At 47.1% G+C, this 16124-nt stretch overlaps 1 protein-coding gene across 1 annotated transcript in view; it reads right to left on the reverse strand.

Moving 5' to 3' along the window:
- Positions 1 to 16124, reverse strand: part of Fbxl2 (F-box and leucine rich repeat protein 2) — a 53762-nt gene that overhangs the window by 23526 nt on the left and 14112 nt on the right. The window contains exons 3-5 of the mRNA XM_031345992.1: positions 3385 to 3439; positions 3093 to 3167; positions 538 to 632 (exon numbers count right to left, since the gene is read on the reverse strand). Coding sequence (XP_031201852.1) covers positions 538 to 632; positions 3093 to 3167; positions 3385 to 3439 — 225 coding nt within the window. The remainder of the gene's footprint in view (positions 1 to 537; positions 633 to 3092; positions 3168 to 3384; positions 3440 to 16124) is intronic.

A 16124-nucleotide genomic window follows, 5' to 3' on the forward strand; every position in this document is an offset into this window, starting at 1 on the left:
TGCTTCTTGGTCATGATGTTTGTGCAGGAATAGAAACCCTGACTAAGACACCACCAAACAACACCAACAAACCACCGCTACCTAGGAGGAGGGCGTGCAGTTAGCTGCACAGGCCATGTCAACTGCTGTAATAAGAGCAACATAATGTGACAATCCTGTCTGTCCCACTGCGAGTAAGCAAAATTCTATCTTACCATTAAGGCATTTTTGAAAGAATTGCTTTGTGTGTGAGTAAAGTCTTCTAAGAAACTAGAAAGATGGGGTGGGGAGAGAAGGGGCAGAGGAGACTGAGCAGATACAAGACTCAGCCCTGGTCTGATGCACACCCCGGCACCCTACACGTGCTCTGCAACTGCCCCACTGGCTGCCAGGAGAGGGCTCCCACTAGACAGGTGAAACCATTTGTCCCTAGGACAGAGGCAGGACTCTCATTATGCAAATTACCACAGAAAGGACTCAAGAGAAGTCTAGATCATGTTTTTCCTGATGTCGACCATCAGCCGCTGTGACCAAGTGGTCATTGTGACTGTCACTCACTTCAAGGAGGAGTCTCCAACGCCGATGCACCCACGCAGGCTGAGCTTTCTAAGGAAGCCACCGCACCTCTTGGAAATGTTTTCCACCACTCGGCCCTTAAACAGAGAAAGATGGGAGACGGTCACTTTTACATGCTGCTTGTTCACGGTATATGCTGAACTGTGAGCATGGCGCATGCTGAACTGTCAGTGCACGTTTCCAAATGCAGTGGGAATCCGTCTTTGAGGCACTGAGGACTATGTTCCACCAGGCCAGCCCCATGAGGACTCTGAGAGCCTAGCTGTCCTTCAAAGGCTTTGGACACACCCTCCCCACACTCACGGCCAGCCGAATGGACCGCAGCTGTGGAAGCCACTGGGAGGATAAAATAATGTTGCTGAAAGGGAAGCCAGTCTCTTTAGTGTGCATGCATTGTGTGTGCATTGATGGAGGCGTGTGGCATGCAGTTACACACCGCCATCTGGGCAGAGACCTGTTAACACTGAATTTTCTAGTGCACGAGCCGTAGCGCCTAAGCGGGGCTGGCCCACACTGCTACCTAGCTAACATTTCAGCTGTCTGAACCTTGACCCCAGTGTGTCTATCATGCTTTCTTGAGGATCAGCTGAGCTAATTTTAAAGATATATATTTTAACTTATGTGTATGTGTGTGAGTACCCACAAAGGCCAGAAGAGAACCCAAGTTTCAGGTGCTTGTAAGCCACCCAGTATGTGTGCTGGGACCTGAACTTGGGTCCCCTAGAAAAGTACAAAGCCCTTCAAACCCCTGAGCCACCCCTCTACCTTGACTTTATGATGTTTAAGCAAAATCCAAGACAACTGCAAACTAAGTCTTTGTTACCAAAGGGAAAAGAACAGTTAGGACTGGGAAGTCTCAGCATGTAAGCATACGTAAGCCTAACAGCTGAACCCCCGCAGCACCGGGGTCTCTCCACTTTTAGGATTTTTTTATTCTTTCTTCACTGGAACAAAAGCTCTTATACCAGAATTTAAAAAAAAAAAAAAAAAAAAAAAAAAGTCATGTACATGGCGATAACTAGAAATCACTGTTTCTAAGAGGGAAAAAAATACCAAGACCTTTGCCCATTCAGTATTTATTCAATAACCCTTGTTACCTGCTAGGCATAGCAAACCACAGGCATGCACTATCAGAGTGAGAGGCTCCGGAGAGAAAGGGTCTCAAGTGACCATCACAGCCCCAGGGCTAGGACTTAAACACATTGTGCAGCCACGTCTCGGTTTCGGCCTGTGACGACTTTTCAGTCAGATCTTTGAGAATCTTGTACAATCTGTTTTCATTACATTCATCCATCCCCAGCCCCTCCAAGACCCATCTCTTCCTTACCCTCCAGTCCCTCCTAGACCCTCCTTGTCCTTACCTCCCAGCCCAGGTTGTTTGTCACCCAGTAAGTGTAGTTTGTGCTGTCCATACACTAATGGGTGTGTGGTGTGTGCCACTCCATTAGGACAGATGGCTCACCAGGGGCAATGTTCTTAAAAAGAAAAAAAAAGGGGGGGACTCGTTGCTCTCCAGCAACTCTCAATCGTCAACAGCACCTCAGCTGTGGGTGAGTAGCATTTTTAGTAACTATGAAAATTGAAGAAGAAATGTACAATTTAGTTTTTATTTTAATTTTTATTTATTTATTTGCGTGTACATGTAGAAATACCAATGGTACATATGTGGAGGTTAGAAGCTAATTTGCAAGAATCTGTTCTCTCCTTCCACCATGTGGGACTCCAGGACTGAACTAACATAGTCAAGTTTGGTGGCAAGTGCCTTTGCCCACTGAGCCATCTCCTGGTCTCATGTGGCCAGTCTCTGAAGGCATGTAAGTGCCTCACCTCAAGGAAGCACGCATGCTCAGAAAGAGTGACACTGGAGAGAAGCCCTAAGCTCTATCACTTCAACACGTTATTTGGCCATTGCTGTGAACCCACAGGTATGTAACCCAGTTCCCAAATTAATGTGTATGTACTTAGACTTCTACCAATTTGTTCCTCAGGTTCTTCAGTCTGATTTTTAAAGTTAGTTTATCTCATTACGTGTATGTGTGTTTGCCTGTGTGAGTTTGTGTGCTATGTGTATGCAGGAGCCCTCAGAGGCCAGAAGAGGGCATCAGACTGCCTGGCACTGGAGTTACAGATGGTTATGACCAACCGTGGTATTGGGAACCAAACCCAGGTCCTGTGCAGGAACAGGTGGCACCCTCACCCACTGAGCCGTCTCTGCAGCCCCTCTCCCCACCTGCTGTGGGGACTTGCAATACGGAGAGACCCTGTCTCAAACACTACCACCAACGGGACCAGAGAGATGCTTTAGTGGGTAAGGTAGCTGCTCCCAAGCTGGAAACCTGGGCCTGGTCCTCCAAACCTGCTCAGTGGGAGGAGGGAACCAAGTCCTGCAAGTTGTCCTCTAACCTCCACTTATATCCCTTGGCAAGTATACATGCATGCACGCATGCATGCGCGTGCGCGCGCGCGCGCGCGCGCACACACACACACACACACACCAAATCAACTGACTGACTAATTAATTAACTGAACTGACTTACCTCTACATCTGTCTGAAAGTTGAAAAGGTCCACTCGCTGCCAGTTGCTGCCATCCAGGGCTAAGATGTTCCAGGCCTGGGAGGCAGACATGAAAGAGGGGGCTGGGTGAGGGACACGAGCTGATATGTCATGTCTCCTATCCGAACTTTTTATTCTTGGTGTATATTAAGTAAAAATAAGGTGTACAATTCTAACGTTGTTATTTTAGTAGGCAAGGTCTAACTGCAATCTCATGTTTGAAGCAGACCCATCCCTCTCACTGCTTCTGAGTTAAAGTCAGATGGTACCATACCTTGGAAATCTGCGCACATCGGCACAGAGTTACGATGTCCAAGAAGGAGAATATTCTAGAGAGAGAGAAAAGGCAAGAAGTAGACATGGTGTCAATATTTTAAATTAGAACTTGAAGACAAAATCTAAAGCATCACTTGGATACCCAGGCTTCCCAAGAACTAGGCTGGCAGTGCAGAGCACACACTGAGTTCTTGTCACTGCTGAAATGCATAGTTTCTTTAGTCACATCACACAAATTCTCTGAAAGCAGAAGTCAGAGAACTTCTATTTCTCCGGCTCTGAGAACCGAATGTGGAAAAATGGACCCTTCTTCCACCTTCTTGGTATAAAGGAAACAATCCTGTTGCCAGGGATTCGAGGCAGCCTCTTTTTGTTAGAGAGTATATAGTAGGAAAGCTAATGATGGTATGTCAAACACTGGACCATTCTGACTGCCTCTAAGCACCGTCCCCAGAAGAGCCCTACCACAAATTTTTTATAACAGTTTTTTGGTTTTTTTTTCTTTAAATATTTATTTATTATTATATATAAGTACACTGTAGCTGTCTTCAGCGTCAGATCTCATTACGGATGGTTGTGAGCCACTGCGTGGTTGCTGGGATTTGAACTCAGGACCTTCAGAAGAGTAGTCAGTGCTTTTTACTTGCTGGGCCATCTCATCAGCCCACGGTCACAATTTTTGAAGAGTTCTCTTCAACGGCTTCCTGTCCAGACTATTTCTTTTGAGGGGTTAGAGTGGGGAAGGGTTGTCACAGAAGGCCGTCTATGTCTTTCATTGTCAACTGTGAGCCTGCAGTATCCCACAGCAGGGCAATAAACACATAAGCTTGCGTCGGGGTCGCTCCTATATGACCTCCATGGGAATGTATCTTGCTCACCTACAGACCCTCCTGCCCCAACAACCATGCTGCTACCTCAGTGTTTCCACAAACTACCCATCCACACATCTCATGCTGAAGTCCAATGCAAAGTGTATAATAAAGGTAAAAAGGGCGTCAGCTAGGGCCCCTTGAATAGCCTCAAGGGCATACCATGTGGAAAATCAATGTACTGTCTCAGTAACAGCGACACTTCTGATTATAAGGGTAGCCACTGACTGCACCGTGCACCACCCGCGGGCTCCTCCTTACTCACTTGTCATAGCTACACTGGGAGGGGACTACTGTGTCCATTCTAGAGACAGAGCTACTCGAGCAAGACACAGGGTATATGTGCCCACGTGGTGTGTGTGTGTAAAGGGGGTGCTGGACCTGAACCCAGGCAGTGTAGCTGGCCCAAGAGCCCGAGGCCACACACACACACACACTGCCTGGGAAAGTTTGACACAAAGATGTTTTCCTTGAGACTCTGCTGGCCACTAGGTGAAGAAGTTTTCTTTGTTTGGTTGTTGTTGTTGTTGTTTCGAGACAGGATTTTTCTGTGTAGCCTTAGCTGTCCTGGAACTCACTCTGTAGACCAGGCTGGCCTGGAACTCAGAAATCCACCTGTCTCTGCCTCCCAAGTGCTAGGATTAAAAGTGTGTGCCACCATTGCCCAGCAAAGTTTTCTTTTAGTAAGCACACTGCTTGGAAAAATCTAGACTCACTCAAAGTGAACAAGACCTTCATATATTGAAATAGACAGGAGCCAAGTGGGACAAAATGCACGTGCCTGCTCTCATGCAATTACTCAGTTCCATGTCACTGAAGGAAAAGTGTGTGGCCCTGGGTGTTTACATCCCGTTCCACACACACATCTTTAAACTGAATGCAATTTCATTTCCACAAATAGACATGGTGATATTTCCAACGGCCAATCTACAGCTCACACCAGTTCCTGACTCAGGGATTAATGAACAAAACGGATGGTGACATACAGATCCTAGAGCACGAGGCACAAACAAAGAGGGCCGGCCAGGGGAAGCGAGCAGCAGGTAAGGGTGCCTGCTCCCAGGCCTCGTGACTCCCAAGTCCATTCATCTGTCCATGTTCTCTCTCTCTCTCTCTCTCTCTCTCTCTCTCTCTCTCTCTCTCTCTCTCTCTCTCTCTCTCACACACACACACACACACACACACACACACACACACACACACGTAACTTTTAAAAATAAAATAGGAGAGTCATGGCCCTTGAGGGGTCGCTTCTGAAAAGTAGCTCCCAGCTTCTCCGGTGACAGTCCCGGAGAGTGCAGAGTTAGACCATACACAAGGAAGACGCAAGGATTACAACTGTGTTGTCGACATATCAGACTCTGGGACCACCAGGGTGACGGCTTCTGGGCGACCCACACTACGGGTTGGGAAGTCGGCTGTGTGTCTCCGGGACTGAGTCCTGAACAGGAGAAACAGGAGGACTAACTGAGCGCCAGCATTTGCTAAGCTCCGCTGGACTGTGGTTGCAACTGCCCCTCCCCCACAGTGGATGCAGACCATTCTGTGAACCAGAATGGTCATTTTCTTTTTTTCTTTTTTTTTTTTGTTTTTGTTTTTGTTTTGTTTTGTTTCCAGACAGGGATTCTCTGTGTAGCCCTGGCTGTCCTGGAACTCACTCTGAAGACCAGGCTGGCCTCGAACTCAGAAATCCACCTGCCTCTGCCTCCCAAGTGCTGGGATTAAAGGCATGCACCACCGCCCGGCTCAGAATGGTCATTTTCATCTTAAGTTGCCTCACAGGATATTTTGTCACAGCAACAGGAACAACATAAATCTACTTGTAGACATGATAGCTGTCCCATTGGTCCATCTGTCCTGCAACTTTAAGTCCCATATTAACTACAGAGTTCTGCCTGAGGTTTTGAAGTCCTAGCATGCATGAAATCATTTATCTGAATTTACATTAATATTCTAGAATCATGTCAACTTGCACAAGAAAATTTTCTGAAACTTACTGATATCATCACACTGAATTTACAGGAAACTTGACAGAATCAAACTTTTTAGAGTATCAGGAAGAGAAAAAAAAAATCCATGCACACAAAGGCAGTCAACACCTCTTAAGGCATGGAGTGAGGTAAAGCACACAGCGTTTCCAGCGCCGACCTCTTACACTGCGGTTCCCTCCTGAAGACGATGTCCTCGCGAGGAGAAATCCCTTTAGCACCTGTGTAGGGTGATGAAGCTTTCTCAGGGTGAATTTACTTGAAAAGTCTTATTTTTAATTAAAATTTACTAGTTGTGTCTATATGGTGTGTGTGTGTGTGTGTGTGTGTGTGTGTGTGTGTGTGTGTGGACAAGCCATACATGCAGAGGACAGAGAACAACTTTATGGAACTGGTTCTCTTTCTACCTTAACATGGCTCCCTGAAATACGAGGCCTGCCTCGCAAGAGCCTTTACCTGCGGATCATCTCACCAGCCCAGGCCTTTTCTGTTTGTTTTTTTGAGACAGGGTCTCTCTACACAGCCCTAACTGTCTTAGAATTCATTATGTAAACCAAGCTAGATTCAAACTCAAAGAGATCAACTTGCCTCTGCCTCCTGAGTGCACCACCATGCCCACCATGCCCACCACGCCCAGTGCCAGGCTCAGTTTTAAAGGGGACAGACAGACTGTATGGTTTTAGGACAGGAGAATTTTCCTTCAGCACTTTAACAAATGGCTTTCCTCCCTCATCACTGTTCTCCACACTACAGGCCCACTGTTCATCTCTGTTAGGTTTTGTGGTCTTTAGCATGTCGGGCGCCGTGTATGTTCACTGTGGGTTATCTGTAGCCAGGTTTGAAAGCTTGGAGGCCATTATTTCGCTAAACGTTTGTGTGACTTTCCTTTTTATGGGACCTACTGCATATATGTTTGATTATATCGTCTTTTTACTTTGTTGTTGTTGTTGCTATGGCTTCTTTGACACAGGGTTTCTCTGTGTAGCTCTGCCTGTCCTCAAACTCAAGACCTGCCTGCCTCTGCCTCCTGAGAGCTAAGATTATAGGTGTGTGCCACCACTGCCTGGCTAGTTATTATTTTATAATTTATATGTATGTGTGTAGCTGTGTGGAAGTGAATGCAGGTGCCCTCAGAGGCCAGAGGTGTCAGCCTACAGCTGGGTTACAGGCAGATGTCAGCCACTTGGTACGGTGCGGTGCCAGGAACTGAACTCCAGCCCTGTGTAACAGGAGACTGCCTCTCTCCAGCTCCCTCCTGCCCCCTCCTACCCCCAGCCCCCAGACAATATGACTGGTTTCTGCCCCCAGAGATTCTGTTGTCCCTTGAGGCATTTCTTCTTCCCTCACACACAGCTTTTCCTGTGACTTCTTCCCAAATCTTACGATACTGTGCAGAGCATAGCTCTGATCTCAGTAACCAGGGCACCCAGGGGTCCGCCTGACTTCTCTTCTCTCCTCCCTGGCTCAGCTTTTCCGGCTGGTTTAGATCATTTCTGGTCCTATGAAGAACTTTGTTTTGTTTTAACTTTTAACCATTTAGTATTAGCAAAGGGCACTTTGGGATAAAGTGCCAGCTCCCCCGAGGCTGAATTTCCTCCACGCAACAGCACTGCAAGAGTAAATCAACCCTGATGGGGGAAGTCATCTCAATGCTGAGGGAACACTGAACCAAAGCTTCCAGCCATTTTATAGACTGAGTACAAGCAGAGGAAGATGGAGGTCAGGCTAGGGGTGGACAATACTGAGGACCACTTTACAGTAGGGATTAAATGTCTTCAAGGTTTTACCCTTTGATAAGGAGGGAGAATGTCTAAGGACCTCCTAGGAGAGGGGCCTGGGCTAGGGATGTAGGTGTGTAGACCGCCTGAGGCGGGCTTCAACTCCCTTTGAAGGCTGCAAAGCTCTCCATGTGTACTAAGTCTGGTATGGTGAGGACAGCTTCCCCCTAAATGGCTTACCAGGACCACCTCAAACTTCCCTTCTAAATGAACAATGGCCATTTTTTCTTTTCTCTGTTGTACCCTCTGCAGGAAAGCTCAGAACTCCGCCTCCAACACTGGGCTCCAGGTCCCCCCACTCTACAGGATCATTTTTTTTTTAATTTTTATTTTTTTGGCTTACTTCCTAGAGAGCGCTGGGGGTACAGCATCTGCTCATTCATAGTCCCCAAGTTCAAGTTAAACTACAGTCAGATCACTGTCCCATAAGCTGAGTCCCAGCACCCTGGGTTTTAACTATTGTAGGTGAAACAAAAGATGGTTAGATGCAGCTCAGTTGCTGCTTGCATTCAAATGTGTAGCTCTTCTGAATGGTATGACTACAAGAATTCAAAGGCCCAGGCAACTGCTGACGGCCCCGCCCCTCCTGACAGTATCTGAGGAGAAGTGAATGGGAAGAAACTTTAGGGCAAAGAGTTTTGTTGTTTGGGCCTCTTAAACATGGCTGGCTTGTTTCTATAAAACTCAATAAGGCCTAGTGAGATTGCAGGGCGAATGAAGGTGCTCACTGCCAATCTGCCGACCCAAGCCTGGTCCTGGGAACCCACGTGACAGAAGGAGAGAACCGATTCCTATAAGCTGTCCTCTGACCCCCATGTGTCCCAAGCATGCGCACATGGCTAGAATACACAAGCATTAAAACAGCAACAGCAGCACCTCAAGCAGATGCACCTGCGCCAGGGCTGGGCACTGCCCTGGTATGGAAGCAGCCCCTGCGCCTGGACCACTCTCCACAGTCCTTACAAAAACCAGTCCGTCCCCCAGGCCTCCCATGTCCACTGAGCTCCACTCCCTCTAAACAAAGTCTGATTTAACATTTTTGTCTATAATCAGTCTCATGATCCTCGAAGAAGCAAACATCTTTCCAGCCTCCTAACAAAATAAGAAAAACACTTTTCTATTTACATTTTATCTTAAGATAGGGTCTCACTCTACCTCAGGCCAGCCTAGAGCTTGCAGTCATCCTCCTGTCTCAGGCTCCCAAGTGCTGAGTTACAGGCATGAGCCATCACCCCTGGCATCGAATGACGTTTTTAACCCCTACCTCTATCTTACCTTGCATTACTATTCCCGTCGTCTAAAACTTCATCAGCAGCTCTGCATTGTATTCTGCTATGAATACCCCACTGCTTTGGTCGCCCACACCGACTCCTCCACATGGCGAACATTTTAGCAACATTTTCTTTCTTCTAAAAAGCAATACTTGGCTGGACAGTGGTGGCGCACGCCTTTAATCCCAGCACTTGGGAGGCAGAGGCAGGTGGATTTCTGAGTTCACAGTGAGCCTGGTCTACAGAGTGAGTTCCAGGACAGCCAAGGCTACACAGAGAAACCCTGTCTCGAAAAAAAAAATCCAAAACAAACAACAAAAGCACTACTTAGCCAACAAGCCTTTGATCCCAGCACTCCAAGAGGCAGACACAGATGGACCTCTGTGAGTTTGAGGCCAGCCTGGTCTACCAAGAGAGTTCCAGGACACCTGAGGCTGCACAGTAAGACCCTGCTTCAAAACAAAACACTGATGATGAAATAAAAACAAAAAGACTACTACCACTACTAGATTACGTGTATCCTGGTTAGTGCTGCGGTCAAATGGATAAAGTCCCTCTTTAACTTGTTCTTTAACATTAGCTCCAACATTCGCAAGAGATGCTTTGTGTGGATGAGGTAAAATCCTCTGACATAAAATCAACTACTTAAGCTGTACATTCCAGCAAATACTGCTGTTACACCATCAGCTCTGACACAGGCCCATCGCCCAAGTGAACTGCCACATTCTGAAGCCAGCCTCGTCCCTTGTGGATGCACTTCAGGCTGGAAGGTGCCTCTCTGATCCTTCAGATAAATGAACAACATATCAGACCTTGGGGCGTGGCTCACTTCCCTAGAATGCTCTTTAGACTCATGCACACTGGCACACAGCACTTCTCTTTGTATGTTTGGATCACGAGTCACTTGTCCAGCCATCTGCTGATGGGCATCTGGAGATGCGCGTTTTGGCTCTTGAGAACAATTCTGCTATGGATATTTGTGTACATGCATTTGTTGGTATTTTCAATTGTTTGGATCATGTACTTTGGCTTATTTCAGCTTTAATTTTAGGGTGGCAATCTATGGCCTGAAAATACTAAATGGACAAATTCCAGAAATAAGCAAGTTTTAAATTTGTGTGTATTGTTTTGTTTTTTTCTTTTCTCCTCTTTTGAGAGAAGGTCTCGCTCTGTAGGACAAGGTGGCCTTAAAGCTCACAGAGATCCACCTGCCTCTGCCTTGTAAGTGCTGACTGGATGCACGTGCTGTCTTACCTGGCTTCAGTTCATGTGACTTTATTACTCTGTATTGTTACCTGGTGTACCACTGGACATTGTTATTTCCTCGGCTCATTTGTAGATCCAACTTCACCTGCATGCATAGGAAAGAACTCAGTGCAAGGAGAACCAGAACCCACCCTGCCGGGTCGCTAGGGCTGCTGGGATACACAGGACTTCAGTGAACCCCAGAGAAGAAATTGCTACCATGTGATTGTGTTTCTTTTTGAAGAATTGCCAACTGGTTACACCATTATCAAAATGACTTCATTATCATTATACAGCTTCATTGTAGAGTAACCTAGCTCAGGAGAACAGTCCTGGGTTCTCTCCCCTTGGCGACATGACTCCTCTATCTCCTATCACTGCTGCTCAGAGACCTGCCCTTAGCTGCTGATCACTGTCTGGGGGAATCTGGCTCCCGCTGCAGTGTTGTGCAGCCTCAGTTCCCGCCCCAGGACCGACATAGATAGAGACACTCAGCTTCCATCAGTTGTCCTCTGTGCTAGAAAGTCTTATGCCAATTTGACACGAACGAAAGCCACTCAAGGAGGGAGCCTTAATTAAGAACATACCTCCATATGATTGGGCTGCAGGCCATTTTCTTAATTGGTGATTAAGGGGGGAGGGCCTAGCCCCCAGCCCATTGCGGGTGGTACCATACCTGGGCTCGTGGTCCTGGGTTTTATAATAAAGCAGGCTGAGAAAACCATGGGGAGTGAGCCAGTAAGCAGGACCCACCCTTCCATGGCCTCCCAATGAGCTCCTGCCTCAGGCTCCAGCCTCACTTGAGCTCCTGTCATCACTGCTCTTGATGATGAAATAACCCTTTCCTCCTCAACTTGCCTTCCATGACAGTGTTTCATGGTGACAATAGCACCCTGCCTATAGCACCCTCTGAGGACCACATGCACGTCAGGGCACATCCCCAATCAACACACATTCACACAAAAGAAACCAGAGCTGGAGAGATAGCTCAGTGGTGAAAGCGCTGGCTGCTCTTCTAGAGGACCATATTGCCACATGTGCAGTAGGTTTGGCCGAATGCTGCTTAGGGTTAACTGTGGTCTCCCAGACTGCTTCCATGAGAGTCTGCGCATAGACAATGAGGGCCCCGCCCCTAGTTGCTTCTGGTTGGTAAATAAAGAGGCCAACGACCAATGGCTGGTCAGGGCAGACCAGGAGGAAAGGAAGAGGAAAAGGAGATCTGCCATGCAGGGAGTGTGTACAAGAGCGGAGAGACACCAGGCCTGAGAAGAGCACAGGCCAGAGAGGCATGGCCGCCATGTGAGGGAGCCAGGAGGGCACAGCCCAGAGTACAGACCAATTGCGCAGCCTTCTGAGTCTAGAGCAGCCAAGATAGAGTATAGAATCTAGTGAGTGACAAGGATTATCAGTAGGAGGTGGATTAACTGCATGGAGTTTAGGAAGTGGCTCAGCTATTGTGCTAATTAAGGCATATCAAAATATAAAGGCTGTGTGTGTGTGTTTCATTTGGGAACAGTAAGCATTGAGGAGGGTATCAAAGCCGCCTCTGGGATTTATTAATTAAATATTAATTCAACACACATGCAGGCAAAAACATGCATGGTGTGTTGGCCAGCCTCTGGAACTTGTGCTATGCAGAGTTTCGGGGCACTACGTGTGTGTGTGTGTGTGTGTGTGTGTGTGTGTGTGTGTGTGTGTGTATGTGTGTGTGTATGTGTGCTAAGAACAAAGCTGGGACCTTTGCAAGGCCTGCTGAGCCTCCTCTCCGGCCCCATTTCACTTGATTATAACCATTATTTCTACTTGTATTTTCACACCAGCCCCACAACCAGAGTACAGGATCCAGGTATCACGTCCTTTTTCTTTCATGACGACTAACAGGCTGGATGCAACGCAGTCTGCTGGGTAGGTCAGGTCCCTTTACTTGTGTTACACCCGAGAACTACAGACTCATCCAGCCGCAGACCCGTTAGACTCATGACTTCTAGTGCTGAGCAAGCTGTGAAATAATGTGTGCAGTCACCGATGGATTAAGAATTCAACTGGGCATGGTAGCACACACCTTTAGTCCCAGCACTGGGATGGCAGAGGCAGGCGAGCTCTAGCCTGGCCTGAGGTAGAGTGAGACCCTATCTTAAGATAAAATGTAAATAGAAAAATGTTTTTCTTATCTTGTTAGGAGGCCAGAAAGATGTTTGCTTCTTCAAGGATCATGAAACTGATTATAGACAAAAATGTTAAATCAGGTTTTGTTTAGAGGGAGTGAAGCTCAGTGGACACGGGAGGCCAGGGGGATGGACTGATTTTTGTAAGGACTGTGGAGAGTGGTCCAGGCGCAGGGGCTGCTTCCATACCCAGGCAGTGCCCAGCCCTTGTGCAGGTGCATCTGCTTGAGGTGCTGCTGTTGCTGTTTTAATGCTTGTGTATTCTAGCCATGTGCGCATGCTTGGGACACATGGGGGTCAGAGGACAGCTTACAGGAATCGGTTCTCTCCAGACTCAGCCTGGTCTACAAAGTGAGTTCCAGGACATCCAGGGCTACACAGAGTCTATGTTAGATCTTTTACAGATAGATGTGAGGATTTAGAGGGCTTCTGTTAGACAGTGAGACCAAAACATACTGCGCACCCCTTCTGAGCCTGTAGAGTGGTAAGTTTACAGAGGAAGAATCGCAAGGCTCGACATGTGTGCCCCTGAAACTCTCACCCCACATTCTTACCAACTGTGGAATCTGGATTAAAGCAGTCTGCCTCTGAGCCTGGAGTTTTGGTTTGTTGTTATTGTTTTTCTCATCTACACAATGAAGATTAGTCAGGTCTACTGTGCCTCTTCAAGATACTGCTTTGATGATCAAGTGATGATGGTCAAATTGCTACATGCTCTCAAGAAACCTTATTTTTGGCGGGATGTGATAAACGCACACCTTTAGTCCTGAGCACTCAAGGAGGCAGAGGCAGGCAGAGCTTCATGAATTTGAGGCCAGCCTGGTTGACATATGAAGTTCCTGGTCGACATATGAAGTTCCTGACCAGCACTCCACAGAGAGAACCTGTCTCAAAACGGCATCAAAATGGACACAAAAGAAGAAACCTTACTTTCCAGGGCAAATGTTGGGCTGGGGGGAGGCAGGAGGACCAAGAGTTTAAGGCCATCCTGGGCTACATAGTGAGAATGAGGCCAGCCTGGGCTACATGAAACTGTCTGTCAAAAACCAAAAACAGGGACTGGCAAGGTGGCCCCATACGTATAGCCTGAGTTCCTTCCCAGGAGGGATTTGTCTTCCGACTCCACAGGAACACCGTAGCACACACCTCACACACAATCATAATAAAGTCAATGTTTTAAAATACTCAAAAGAAAAATTAACAACATTCTCTTGAGACAACAGATAATAGAATTTTTTGTGTGTGTATATGACAGGGTCTGTAGACCAGGATGGCCCTTGGATTCTTGGAGAGCTATATGCCTCTGCCTCACAAATGCTGGAATTAAAGGCCTATGCTACCATGTCTGGCTAAAATGGGGGGAAAAAACATAAAAAAAGATCAAAAGAGAGACATGGAAAGGATTTGGGAGAAAATGACAGACAATGAAGACAGGACAGAATATCTAAGGACAGGTCGTCATCAGATGTTCCCAGGGGTGGGGCATGGAGGGGGCAGGGCATGGGGGTGGGGCAAAATGGTGACTTGAAAAACTCTCTCAAAAAAAGCAAAGATGTGTTTTTTATGAGTGTTTGTATGAGACCAGAGTGTGTGTGGAAGGAATGTGAATTAGTGACGTTAAATTGTGGAGCTGGAGTTGCAGGTGTTTCCAAGCTACCAAACGTGGGCATTGGAAACCGAACCCAAGTCCTTGGAAAGGGCGGCGACTGCTGTCAACTACTGAGCTCTCTCCAGGTCCTCATGGAAAATTAAAACTGACTTAAAGCTATGTATTAAAAAAACAAAACAAAACAAAACATTATATATTCTGAGAGGCCAGAGAAGGCTCCAGTTCCCTGAAAGCAGAGTGACAGTTGTGACCCACACTGTGGGTGCTGGGGACTGCACCTGTGGCCTCTGCAAGAGCAGCAAGTGCTCCTCGCTTTAATCTTAAACTCTGCACTCTTCTGTGCCACGGACCCGGAAAGATGCATGTGTGCACGACGTGTGCAGTAAACATCTGCTGGAAACAACCTAAACAAAACCAAGAGCCTGCACATGTTGGAGACCACAACTGGCTGTAGGTCGATGGCGTCCGTTTCCCATTTCATATGCCGTCTGCATCAGCACATGGTGCGGAGAGTGACTTCCTCCTGGTAAAACTGCTAAAGGTTTCTGTAGAAAGTACCTCTCCTCACGCCTTCTCTACACCATGTTTTCTGGACTAGTCAATAAACACAGAACAAAGACCTTTGTAAGGGACAGGCAGAGGCAGCAGACAATACACACACACACACACACACACACACACACACACCAGGCTATAGACAGGCCACGAGACAAACTACAATGTGGAGAACCTTTTGGGGTGCTGACATTGGCCAAGGACAAGAAAATGGGCTTCAGGCAGGAATCTGACATTGGCCATGATAAGAAAGGCAAGAACCTAACTTTAGGCTACAATAGGGAAGTAGGTTACAGCAGGAATTTTAATCTTGGGGTGGCACAAAAGAAGTGGCTTCAGGCAAGATTTTGGGCTTGGACAAGGAAGTGGGCTCAAGTATTTTGGTCCTTATGACAAGCCCTTTTAAACAACTGTCACGAGAGTGACCATGGGACTGACTCTGCTCACTGTCTTGCTTGTTCCTTACTGAGCTGCTCGCCCTTAATACTGGCATGTAATTAAAATGGTTTAAAAAGCAGATTAGAAAAATTAAATTTGCCTTCAGTCTCAGAATTGACTGGGGCCACGCTGCTACAATGTTGTCTAATTGTCTTCTTAGTCCTCACTCCTGATGGAGAACCTGTTGACTGACTGAGCAGGCTTGGTCACAACAACTACTGACAGCTGAAAGACATGGAGAGAGAGAAGGGGAAAGAGTTCAACCTTGGGATCGCTGTTGGTCTAAACTCCAAGAGGAGAGCTGTTCTCATCTTCAATGTGATATCCAGAAAATGGAGGAATGTATCTGAATTCATCAGGAAGAGGAAATAGGAGCCAGTTTAATATCCACCAGATTTGCTTTTCAATGTAAATGACACAGTGGCTATATTGGCTCATGTTTTGTCAGGTTGACACAAGCTACGGTCAAGTGGGAAGAGAAAATCTCACGTGAGAAAATACCTGTACAAGGCTGGCTTGTGCGAGGAAGAAAGGCATTCTCTTAACTAATGACTAAGGTGGAAGGGCCCAGATGTGGAGCCAGCCCTGAGAAGATGGCCCTAGGTTCTATAAGAGAGCAGGGCGAGCAGGCCATAGTGAGCAAGCCAGCAAGTAGCAGCACCACCCTGCACCCCTCTACCTCAGCTTCAGTTCCTAGTCCCAGCTCCTGCCCCACCCGAGTTCGAGTTCCTGTATCCACTTCAGTGGACAAACTGTAACATGAACTAAACCCTTTCCTCCCTAGGTTGCTTTTGCTCATGGTGTTTCATCTTCCTAAGAG

The sequence above is a fragment of the Mastomys coucha genome, unplaced genomic scaffold, assembly GCF_008632895.1.
Source record: "Mastomys coucha isolate ucsf_1 unplaced genomic scaffold, UCSF_Mcou_1 pScaffold23, whole genome shotgun sequence".
Classification (NCBI taxonomy): domain Eukaryota; kingdom Metazoa; phylum Chordata; class Mammalia; order Rodentia; family Muridae; genus Mastomys; species Mastomys coucha.